This window comes from Podarcis melisellensis, assembly GCF_964234715.1.
Source record: "Podarcis melisellensis genome assembly, chromosome: 9".
Taxonomy (NCBI): Eukaryota; Metazoa; Chordata; class Lepidosauria; order Squamata; family Lacertidae; genus Podarcis; species Podarcis melisellensis.
In genome coordinates, this window is record NC_138541.1 from 12,968,776 (window position 1) to 12,981,199 (window position 12,424).

Consider the following 12,424-nt stretch of genomic DNA (forward strand, 5'->3'; position numbering starts at 1 on the left):
TTAGCTAAAGTTGTACCTCAGGTTAAGAACACTTTCAGATTAAGAATGGACCTCCAGAACGAATTAAGTACTTAACCCGAGGTACCACTGTATTCTGGTAGTCTCCAGATTTGAGTACAGTGGTACCTCGGGTTAAGAACTTACCATATTTTTTGCTCTATAAGACTCACTTTTTCCCTCCTAAAAAGTAAGGGGAAATGTGCGTGTGTCTTATGGAGCGAATGCAGGCTGTGCAGCTATCCCAGAAGCCAGAACAGCAAGAGGGATTGCTGCTTTCACTGCACAGCGATTCCTCTTGCTGTTCTGGCTTCTGAGATTCAGGATATATTTTTTCATGTTTTCCTCCTCCAAAAACTAGGTGCGTCTTGTGGTCTGGTGCGTCTTATAGAGCGAAAAATACAGTAAGTTCTTAACCCGAGGTACCACTGTACTCAAATCTGGAGGCTACCAGAATATGGGTAACTTTGGACAGGCTATCTCTGTCCACGAATGCTGCATGCACACGAATTTATGCTCCACGTGGGGTCTACAGCATATTTTATGACCCCGCAAAGTGCTTTTCTCAGTTTTCTCAATTTCACATTCTGAAAATGAAAGCTCAGTGAAGATTGATTCCGTGTTACACCCCGCAGTGTCCCCATTTGAAAAGATATGGAGGCAGTACCAGGAACAGGGACGTATCCACAGCTGCACAAGGACACTGTGGGTGGGCGAATAAATAAAAAATAACAAATAACAAAGTGGCAATGACTACCTCCCACTTCATTCAGCTGGGGGGGGCATGTGCAGGGAGGGGAATGCGCGAATAGCTTAATTTAGGGGAGGGTTTTCAAAGAGGTCTTGAGTAGCCACACCCACCTTGTGGACGGCAAGTTCTAGAATCGCTCTGGATCGAAAGCAGCACGTTGAGGATGAGCGAGAAAGACGACTTTGTGCCACAAATGGGGAGGTCTGCGCAGAGCTGTGGAGACTGGTGCAGCAGCCTTAACTGCTGAAAAGTGCTTTACGTCACAGAGGCCCTCTTCCTAAGGCCGGCCCTAGTATTAGGCAGAGTGAGACAACTGCCTTAGGTGGCAGATGCTGGGGGGGAGGAGCAGTGGTAGCCACTCCCTTCTCCCTCGCTGTTCCCTCAACTAGAGGACAGCTCTGTGTGCCAGAATTACTTGTCCTGCATTCAGTAAGTGTCAGGAGTCAGGCATAAGTCAGCAATAAATCACCTGGAGTCAGTGAAGTGAACGCTTTATTCAGAGAAACCAAAACAGTGCAGGCCTTCCCCATAGATCTTGCCCCAGTGAGGCAATTGCAAGGACTGAAGGTCCTTCCCACTGCTTTCTAAAGCTCCTCCTCTCCCAGGTCCTTCTCAAGCAATCTCAGGCTCCTTCGTCTATTCTCTCATTGCTCCACCCTCTTAATTCCTCTCTGTGTTCTGGGAGACCAGGAGAGAGGGGATCTGGTCGCAGCAGGAGGGGGAGAATCCCTGGATTCTTCAGCAGCCTGCCTCGTCTCTGTATCCTGGTCCCCCTCCTCTCCTGTCTCTGGTTCTGGACTGCTTTCTGCCCTAGCCTCTTCCTGCTCACTAAAGCCTGTTGCCTCTCCAGCTTCTGATACCTCCTCCTCCCAGTCTGCCCCCTCTTCTACCTCTGACCACTCATCGTCATCCCATCACCAATCCCCTGGCTCTGAGCCTTCTTCCCCTGGGGGTTTCCCAGCTGGTGCCCACCCCCCATTCCTCTGCTTCCATCCAGTCCATGACAGTAAGCTAGTTTGGTGCCCTTGAATGTTACTGCCAGAGCTGAAGTCAGGTTCAGCTGGCAATCTAGTTGGCTTCCATACTTGGGATTGTGGCGGGCATGTTGTCGTTTGCCTCAAGCAGTAAAATATATTGTGCTGGTCCTGCCTTTTGCTTGACAAAACTGGAACTACCTGCACTCCCTGGCTACCAGTTTGGTCCTTTAGGGGGGCTGTAGCCCCTCCCTGAACAAGCTGAACATCTCTCTCCTGGTTAGACAAAACACGCACCAAATAATGAATCTGTCTTGTCAGGACTGAAGCTGCTGTTTATCGCCTCTCATCCAATCTATTTCTGATCCCAGACGCTGATTCAATACTCCCACTTCCTCATCTAACTCAGATGAAAAAGAGAGGCAGAGCTGGGTGTTGTTGTCACCATGCCAGTGACACCTTATGCCAGATCCGGAGTTCAAATTCCTATTTAGCTAGAATATTGATGGATGTCCCCTGAGCGAGTGATTCACCAAACAGACTCAGCTTCCTCTATCTGTAAAATGGGGGTACTGAGGCTTTTTGTTGTGCATTCCTCTAGGACTGATTCGGAGGCAATAGCACAATATCTAGTCCACACAAAGGATTTGGTGGAGGTAGTTTTGCAGCAAGCAAAACAGCTGTTTCTCTCCCCCCCCCTTCAAAAAAATACAGCGAGTTTGCAGTGCACTTCACTACTGGAGAGGGGGAATGTGCAACTTTCTGTTTACCAACTAAATCACTTTTCAACTACCAATAGAATAGAATACAAGCAAAATGGCATTGATTTGCAGAGAGAGTATAGCTGTCATACTGACTATCACTCTTCCTTCTCAAGCATTCAATGTGAAGATGAAGCGTCAGTCTTCGCATTTGGAAACATCGGTGTGTAAGAGACTTTTTCTAGCCTTCACCATTTCTGCACGTGATAGTGGAAGGGGGCGGGTGAGGGAGGTCTATTCAGAAGAAACAAAGAGGGCTTGGAAATTAAACTGGGCGGCCTCTGGTGTCGCAGCTCTGGAGCCGCTGGGCTCGAGAAAAGATCCCAGGTGAATGTTGCACAATCAAGCAATACAGCTGAGAATGGAAGGAGAGGGGAAAAGGCGTCAGATGAGGTTCACAATGTCATTGCGCCAGAGGGCATTACAAGGGGAACTGTTTGCAGGCAATGACATTGGGCTGTGCTTAGTTTTCCAGCAGCAAAGCCAGGGGTTGAAAAGCTACTGGGAAAAGGTCCTCACTCACCTGGAAGTTCTGTCTCCTTCATTTTGCTCCATAAAAACCGCCATTGCCATTAAAGTTTTCACCTGGAGCCTCTTAAGTCTCATCCTTAACTAAAACTAAACCTGAAGCATGCACCTGAATTTTTTTCCTTCATCCTTCTCCAATGTTTTGGACTAAAGCCCTGGTTTATTTTTTATCACCTCCACCTCTCTCCCTTTTGATGCTTTCCCTGTTGCATAAGTATTGACTGTAATCTCCTCGGGGCAGGAACTGAATTGTGCTTATATCCGTCTGCAAAGCACCATCTGAATAAGGAATAATAATAATCTTAGATGCACGAGAACTGGTTGCAGGCATCCAGTGGCAAGGGAAAAGCACACTGCTCATGCACAGAGAAACTATTTTCTTCCTGCAGCTTGCTTGGTGTAAGGGGGCGGGAGAGTCCGCTCTAAGGATGAGAGTGCTGTTGGTGAACATGGCTTCCGCGGTTAACGCTGGCTGAAACCGAATCCTCACTTCAGGCTCTAGCAGAAGCGGGCAAACCGTATCTCTGTGCAAGATACATTAGAAGCAAGGCGATGCGAACACACCAGGCAGAGCATGATTCACAAGGCAGAGTGGGAGAATAATCTTTTGTCGCTGTAGGGAATGCATCTATTTGGGACCACTGTGGCCTGATCCTGTGCGACGCTAAGCCCTAACAATTCTCAATTGTTGCACTGGTCCAGCACCTTGGTTAGACAGCGCTTCTCTCTTTCTTCAGCCCTGCTCGTGATTTTTTTGGGGGGGTTTCATGCGGAGGATAACAGAAGTGACCCTACAAAGTAAGCTGGATCCAGGTTGACGGGTCAAAAACACAGGACAACTTAAACACGCTGGTCCTAAATGCAAATTACTTTAAAATCCCTTGAACCTATAGGATCAGCACACCACGGACCACTCCTTGCACTATAAAGAAGTCTTTGCATTTTGAACCTTGCATCCAGAACAGTCGAAGGATGTCTTGCAGTGGGCCTCCAGTTCCTGGCATGTTGATTTTAATGCTGTTTTCTGTTAGAATCCTCTGCAAAGACATTGAGTTCCCTCCCTCTTAAACACATGCAGAAACCCCCTCCCCACTCACATGCTTGTAAGAGAAGCTATATACATATAAGTTACCACTGCTTTACCCCAGGGCTACTCAGCTGCTACTACAGCCTGTATCTCACCCAGCACAGCCCGTGCAATCTCTAAGTGGGCGTTCACAAGACCAGCTTTTGCACAGGGCATACCTATGAGCCGTTCTTTTGTCTAAACAAGCAAGGTGCTTAATGGATGGGCTGCCTTCCATTTCCGCGCTCCTACCCACCTAGCAGCAAAATCGGGGAGCGCATTTGACATTCGGAAATGTTCAAAGGACAAAGCAGAGGGTGGCGACTGGGTGCATCGACAGAGTTTGATCTTGCAAAAGGAAACAACAGCCCAAAGCTTGGGATGGTGGGGCGGATGCAGAACTTTCAAAAGCAGCGAAGTGGGCGAGAAATATATCATTTTTTAAAAGAGAAAAGCACCCACACCCACACAACTGGTCCTCTGGGGGTGGGGAACCCAGACGGGGGGGAAGGAGGCCTGCATTATGAATTAATCCCCTGGGGAACAGGCAGACAAAACAACAACATGCCTTGTATAAAGGGGAAAACACTTAAATCTCTGGTGATGGGGGGTGGCAGTGAGAAGGGGAGCCACTTACCCCACATCAGGGTGAAGAGATGCGCTCTGGGGATGAGGAGCAGGGAATACGCCGCCCCGACGTGCAGCAGAGCCATGAGGATGACATTCCTCCAGACGATCTCCTGCCTGTGCCCAACTTTCCCGGGGCTCCTCTCGGGCGCAGGGTCCGCGGAGCTGCCATCTCTCCCCTCGCTGGAGGAGGAGGAAGAAGAGAGGGGCATCTTGGCCTCTTCCTCGACGGGCTTGGACATGGCCGAAAGGCAGGCGGGGAGAGATGCCCTCTCTTTCCTTTTACTTTGGTTCTTGTTTCTCTCCCCACTCCTCCCCTTTTTTCCTTCCCTCTTTTAGGGGCAGGTTTCTCCCTTACTTCTGAGTTTGCTTTTTTAAAATAAATAAAAAACCCTTTCCTTTTTAAAGATTCCCCTTCCTCCTTCCCAGCACTTTGCTCAGGGGCTACGGTCTACCGGCGGGAGCCTGGTCGCTGGGCAGCGGCGGCAGCATCTGTTGCAGGCATCTCGTCCATGCTGCTGCTGCTGCTGCTCCGGAGCCAAATTCCGCACAGCAACAGAGAATGAAAAAAAAAAAAGAGGGAGGGAGGGAGAAAGAGAAGGAGAGGAAAAGACCTGCATAGCTACAGCCAATCAGAATCAGATGCGGCGCTCTTAAAGGGGGGGGGGAGAGCCAGAGATGCACAGCATCCCTGTCTACTATTGCCACACATTGGCCAGACTGAATAGAGAGATATAGTCTCCGTCCAACAAAGAAAGGTGTGTTTGATATATAGCAAGTTCATAGGCAACCTATTGCAGAAAAGGCCCACACACTCCCAGGTCTTTGTGTGGTAGCTGTGGGACCTCTGTGTGTGTGTGTGTGTGTGTGTGTGTGTTAAATTGCTGAATGGGTATCTAAAATCCTTCAGCACATGCAGCCGACAACAAAAGGACTTCTCCCTTAAGGCCTTGGGTTCAAAGAGATGTTGACCCCAGTTTAGTCACTGTTTTAAATGGTGCATTTTAGCCTTGCTGCTTTTAGCTGACTGGGGCCATTGTTAGGGGTAGAGTCAGGGAGGTGAAGCCCAAGATCTTTAGTGCGAAGCTCCAGATTTCCTTCCTCTCCTTTGGAAACAAAACAAAACCCCATACCAAAAACACACACACACACACACACCACAACTTGCTTACAGGGTTCCTGGGACCCCAATCACCCGCCAGCTTAAATTTGCTCAGAGGCCTACATTTGCATCTCTAAGAGTGGTATACGGTTCTAAGTATACATTAGCATATGACAGGAACATTTTCGGCCAATGAGTGCCGAAGACCTGAGTCTTTTAAGAACACACAGCTACACCCTCTCTATAGCCACCCTTCAATAATTATTCCCTGGGCGGCTTACAAGCAAAACCGTGCTTAAACAAATATAATATATCCAGTGGCGTAGCGTGGGTTGTCAGCACCCGGGGCAAGGCAAGTAATTTGTGCCCCCTAACCCGTGGATTTGCGCCCCCTAACCCGTGGATTTGCGCCCCCTAACCCTAACCCCCAGATGTTGCGCCCGGTGCAGCCAGCCCCCCCTGCACCCCCATGCTACGCCACTGAATATATCAAGACTGAAACCAGCAGCAAGGAATAGGAGACAGCAAAAATAAAATAAAAATTAAGATCATTACAACAGAGACAGCATGAAACAGTCTGGGTTTAAAACACAGTTTAAAAAGCCTGAGGGTGGGGAAGGTCTTTAGCACCAATTGACAAGCGTCCCAATTTAATACTGAAAATAAGGAGGGCGGGTGGACACACACACACACACACACACACACACACACAGAGCTATATAGGAATGGTGCCAGTGTTGGGAGCCAAACAGTTATATCAACCACAATTTTTTGTTTTTTGTTCTGCTTCAGTCAGTGTCAAATACATGCCATATGCTTGGGATGTATAAAGCATATGCAGCAGGAATATGCAGATTATGAAGAACTGATGCAGTTAGTTGTGACAAGAGTTGAAGCTCTAGGCCTGATTGACAAAATAAAAACTGACAGATCTACAATTCTACGGCTCTGTGAAATCATACACCCAAGAGTTCTCAAAAGAGTTCAAATGTGAAATTGCTGATCTTTTCACACAAAAATATGTAACTTGTCCCTCAGATCAGCCTCTGTACGTGAAGACCGGAAGACCGCTGTTGGAACACAATTTTTACAAAAGGGTTCTCAGGAGGGTCCTGGAAATTACAGGCCGGTTAGCATAACATCTACCTCAGGAAAACTGGTGGAAAGCATTGCTAAAGATAAAATAGAATGCAGGAGAACAAGTCTTGCTGCAGCAACTGGAAAGATGCAACGTTTATTTTAGGTTGCAGTTGGTGGATGAAATTTCCTCTCTAAACTTTCTCTGAAGGTGCTGTTATGTTTGGTGAAAGGCACATAGACAACATCTGTCCAGTTGCTAGGCTGGAGGAGGCTGCACTTCTGTTGACCTGCAGAGTACCGTGGTACCTCGGGTTACAGACGCTTCAGGTTACAGACTCCGCTAACCCAGAAATAGCACCTCAGGTTAAGAACTTTGCTTCAGGATGAGAACAGAAATTGTGTGGTGGCAGCGGGAAGCCCCATTAGCTAAAGTGGTACCTCAGGTCAAGAACAGTTTCTGGTTAAGAACGGACCTCCAGAACGAATTAAGTTCTTAACCAGAGGTACCACTGTACCGTGGTTTTGTGTGTTCATCATTGTTGACTGTGTTGGTCCGCTTATGCTTCACCCAAAAATAAACAGAGACACGGATTTGCTTCTGACCATGACTATCAGCTGCTTTCAGTCTTGCTTAGCAAGTCAACTTGCCTTCTCAGTGCTCCACAGCATCCCACAGCTGAAGGATTGCCTCCTTCTGCCTCACCGCCATGTGGAAGGAAACCAACCAGTGTGGAAGGACCCAGCTGTTGTCCACTCTATGTTATCCTTGGAAAGGAAGAAGTTTTTAGCCTTGGCTTACCCCATTGGCACACCTTCATCTATCCACTCAGGTGCCATGTGCTTTCTAAAATTAGTTTTTATTAAAGTTTTTTTTGTGTTACAAAACAAACAGAGAAACAGGGAAAGGTACATCTATTATCTTCACTTTCAAAGAAACACTAAATTTTCATTTACATTCATTGGGAGGCACTTCTGTCATTAACGATACAATAATCTTTATTGTCATTGTCCCATACAGAGCAACGAAATTGAAAAAATCTACATCAGACATTCAAAAACCAACAAGCCTGCTACCCCAGCATGGATAACCCCCTAAAAACTCTGATACCCCATAATTAAATATAATATACTCCCATAGAGACTACCTTACACTGAGTTTAAAACCAAAACCGCATTTGGATAGAAGCTGTTTCTCAGGCAGCTAGTCCTAGTCTTTATAACCCTGTACTTTCTTCCAGAAGGCAGAAGCTGAAAGAGATCATTTCTGGGGTGCGCACTATCCTGCACTATCTCTGCAGCTTACAGTTGGGGGTAAATAGGGGGAAAGAGTTGGGGGTATTGGTTTTTGTTGTTGTTGTTCTATTGCCTACTGTTAATGTAGGGGTTTGTGTCAGCATCACACGATTAGGCCCTTTGTTTAGGTATGTATTTATTTTTATTGATAACGTGAGCGATTATCTTGGCTGGTTGCTTTCAGTAGGTTTCAGTGTGGCTTGTTTGTGTGTGGAATGGGGCGGTGGGGTAGGTTGTTGAGTCAGGTTAGCCATATTGATTGCCTTGTGCTTTTGTGACATCACGGGCCGTCGATTCCACAGCCAATGGCAGCAGCTGGAGGGGCATCATCATCACCACCTCCTCCTTTGACCTCACAATGGTGGGCGGAGCTCTGCAGTGATTGGTTCCATTGCTTGTTTATTATGAGGAATATGTATAGCCCACCCCTTTTCTGTAATGATACCAGGGAAAGGTAGGGACTGTGTAGCCTATAACCATATAGGACCTGGGACACCAGGGTTCAAATCTGTGGGAATGTTCAGGGATGAAGGAGAGGATATATTGTTTGATTATAGCCTTTCCAACTTGTGTTAACAAGTTCACAATTTTAGCAGAGTAACATTCCCCCTTTTAAACTTGCAGCGGATGCGTTTGCTCAGGCTCGCTAAAGCCTCTATAATAACTGTTCAGGTATTTCCCCCTTATTCCCTCATAAAAGATAAGACACGACACAGTCTTCTATAAAAGTATAGAAGAGTTTACTCACATTCTGTTCACAATTGGATCCCAGAAGGCAGACTTAGCTTAGAAAAGTAACATACACCTGGAAACTATCTCATAAGGAGACAGTCCCTTTGCCCGCTCATTGCTGGAAGCATCTTTGGCTAAGCAGATGTTGTTTCTTTGATGTATGTAGTCAAAGAGAGAGAGAGATGGCTGCCCTGCCCTGTGCTTTTGTCGTTACCTGCACAGGTGAGGCCACGCCCACCTCTAGCCACATGCAGAGGAAGTCTGTCCCAGCCCAGAAGGAAACAGGAAGTTTACCTGCTGGCTGGACAAACATTCCTCCCCATGTCTAAACATGTTCACTCTAGGAATGTTGTACTTGACTGCTCTTGTGTTTCACATCCCACAAAATTCCCATTCAGTCATGAACCATGCTGGCTGAGGATAAAATGGGGAGAGGAAGAACTAGGTACACTGCCTTCGTGTCCTTGGAGGAAAGGGGGGATATTAATGTAATGACAAAATAAATTAACGCATAAATAAAACATGGTTCGTCTGGAAAGCTCCAGTTCTTCTCAAGCCAGTTTCTCTTGCAGTCAAAATTCTAATATTATTGGGACAATAATGAATCAGCTTGACTCAGAAGCCCAGATAACATTTATGCCGCTCCTCCCCTTCACGCCCGCCCCTTCTATAAAACGATGTTATCCACCACTGTTTGCTGGCCTGGCCTCATTTATTTTATCCCCTCTATCACATTACAGAGCTGTCCTGGAAGAAAAATGACAGCTCCTCTCCCGCTCTGTATCCCAGCTGCGGGATTTGTTAATACACAGTTCATGAGTATCAGATCAGAAGGATGACCCAGATTCGCAGAGGAGAGAAAATAGTTCACGGGAACTAGAGGACAGCTTCATCTGGGGCTAGTAAGAAGCAAGATGGAGAAGGCAGTTTTAATGGAACCGGCTTCCTTCCATGTCTTATTTTTGGCGACAGCTTTAAGATAATGCTGATTCCGTGGTCCACGTGTTGAACAATGACTAGGGAGCCTGGGTTTCAAATCCCCACTCAGAAAGTTTCCTGGGCATGGGAGTGGTAAAGAAACCTGTGGCCTTCTGAGATGAAGATGTACTCCAACTCCTACCAACCCCATCCAGCATTGCCAATGGACACAGATGATGGGACTTGTAGTCCAGCAACATCTAAAGGGCAGCAGGTTTCTGGCTTTTAATTTACTGGGTGATCCTGGGCTTGTTCTTAACTCTCAGCCCACCTCACTTCCCCCGGAGTTTTGAGAGGATAAAATAATACTGGGGGCAGATGAGGACATGTGAAACTCATATATGCTCATTTGAGCTCCTTGAAGGGTGGGGGGAGATAATCAACATAATGATCAATACTAATATTCCTGGTATTTGGAAATTAGGTGCAACAGCTGTACTGTAGGTGGTTGCTTTTATTTTGCAATTTTATAGCTGGCTACTGAAGTGCGAATGGCGCTGTGGGTTAAACCACAGAGCCTAGGACTTGCCGATCAGAAGGTTGGCGGTTCGAATCCCCGCGCCGGGGTGAGCTCCCATTGCTCGGTCCCTGCTCCTGCCAACCTAGCAGTTCGAAAGCACGTCAAAGTGCAAGTAGATAAATAGGTACCACTCCAGAGGGAAGGTAAACGGCGTTTCTGTGTGCTGCTCTGGTTTGCCAGAAGCGGCTTAGTCATGCTGGCCACATGACCCGGAAGCTGTACGCCGACTCCCTCGGCCAATAAAGCGAGATGAGTGCCGCAACCCCAGAGTCGGTCACGACTGGACCTAATGGTCAGCGGTCCCTTTACCTTTACTGAAGTGCTGTAGACATGTTGTCCTCCTCTGATATGGCATAATAATAATCTGCAGCGACAGTCAAACCATGCATGTAAAATGCTATGATACCACTGTAAATAGTTACGACTTTCCACAAAGAATTCTGGGAGCTGTAGTTTATTCAGGGTGCTGGGTATCAGTGATACCATTTCCAGAGTCCCCTGTGAAGAGGAATCGGTCATAAAGCCACTCGTGGAATTGTAGCTCTTGGAGGGGAATAGGGTTCTCCAAACAACTCTCAGCACCTAACAAACCACAGCTCCCAGAATTCTTTGGCAGAACTCATGCAAATTGCATCACAGTGCTTTAAATACATAATTTAGATGTGGCTGGCAACTGAAGCGAAGGTGCTATTGCCCCAGTATTCTCCAGATGTTTTTGACTGGAACTTCCATCAGCCCCAATCCGGCGCTGCCAACCATTGGCCAGGATGGGAGTTGTACTCCAAAATATCTGGATGTCACTGTATTGGGAAATCCAGTATTAACCTATTAAAACTTGGGAGCTTCAATAGCTTTTATTTTTATTATGGATTAAGTAGCAAGACAGGCCAAGATTGGTGGTGGAAAAGAGCTTGTCTGAGGGATGGGGGGACCTTTTTCAACCAAGGGCCACATTTACATTTGAGCAACTCTCCCAGGGCCACATGTGCGTGGTGGGCGGAACCAGTGCAAAAGTGGGTGGAGCAATGCCTGCAAATTTTGCCTCTGTTTGGAAGGCTAGTTTTGACATGCGCTCCACAACCCCGCCCCTCTTTATCCTTCACCGGGGCAAGTAAGAAGCATTAGCAGAGTTCAAGAACACACTCTAGCTGGGGGGGGGGGGGAACCCTCAAGGGCATGGATAGCTCAATTGTTTAGTGTGGTGTTGATAACGCCATGGTTGCAGGTTCGATCCTCGCATGGGACTTCTGTGATCTAAACCACTGAGCCTCTTGGGCTTGCTGATCAGAAGGTCAGCAGTTCGAATCCCCACGACGGGGTGAGCTCCCGTTGCTCTGTCCCAGCTCCTGCCAACCTAGCAGTTTGAAAGCACACTGGCGCAAGTACCGGTAGATAAATATGTACCACTGCAGTAGGAAGGTAAACAGCATTTCTGCACGCTCTGATTTCTGTAACAGTGTTCTGTCATGCCAGAAGTGGTTTAGTCATGTTGGCCACGTGGCCTGGAAAGCTGTCTGTGGACAAATGCTGGCTCCCTCAGCCTGAAAGCGAGATGAGCGCCGCAACCCCATAGTCGTCAGGGTCAGACAGGCAGGGTTGGAGAGCTAAATTTGGCCACCAGAGTTGAGGATTCCCACCCCTGGCCTCCCCTCTTTAAGAGACGTAGCTCTGCAGTTGCTATTTCAGCCTAGAGAAAACTCTCCTGAGGTAGAATGGCTTGGGAATGTGAAAACTACGATTCCCCACCCTCTTATAGAGTGCAGCATGTGGTGGCCCATTTATCGCCCAGCTTAATGTATAGTGTTGGGCGGCAAGCCAGGAATAGGGAGGACTTTTAATAAAACGTACCATGAAGGAGGAGGGGAAAAGAACATTGTAGGAATGAGCTAATTATGAGGTAGGTCTCTGGAGGCAACTGCACTAGCAAAGAGAACATACAGTTGGGGGGGGGGGAAATCAAAATATTTTTAAGGCTTGTCAAAGACCCTTCCAGAATATTCTCCCAGGGGAAAACA

General features: G+C 47.3%; 1 protein-coding gene across 1 annotated transcript in view; it reads right to left on the reverse strand.

Moving 5' to 3' along the window:
• The window catches only part of SCD5 (stearoyl-CoA desaturase 5), a 43,582-nt gene extending 38,318 nt beyond the window's left edge, over positions 1-5,264 (reverse strand). Inside the window, exon 1 of the mRNA XM_081925275.1 lies at positions 4,715-5,264. Coding sequence (XP_081781401.1) covers positions 4,715-4,946 — 232 coding nt within the window. The 5' untranslated portion in view covers positions 4,947-5,264. The remainder of the gene's footprint in view (positions 1-4,714) is intronic.
• Positions 5,265-12,424: the final 7,160 nt, after the last annotated feature.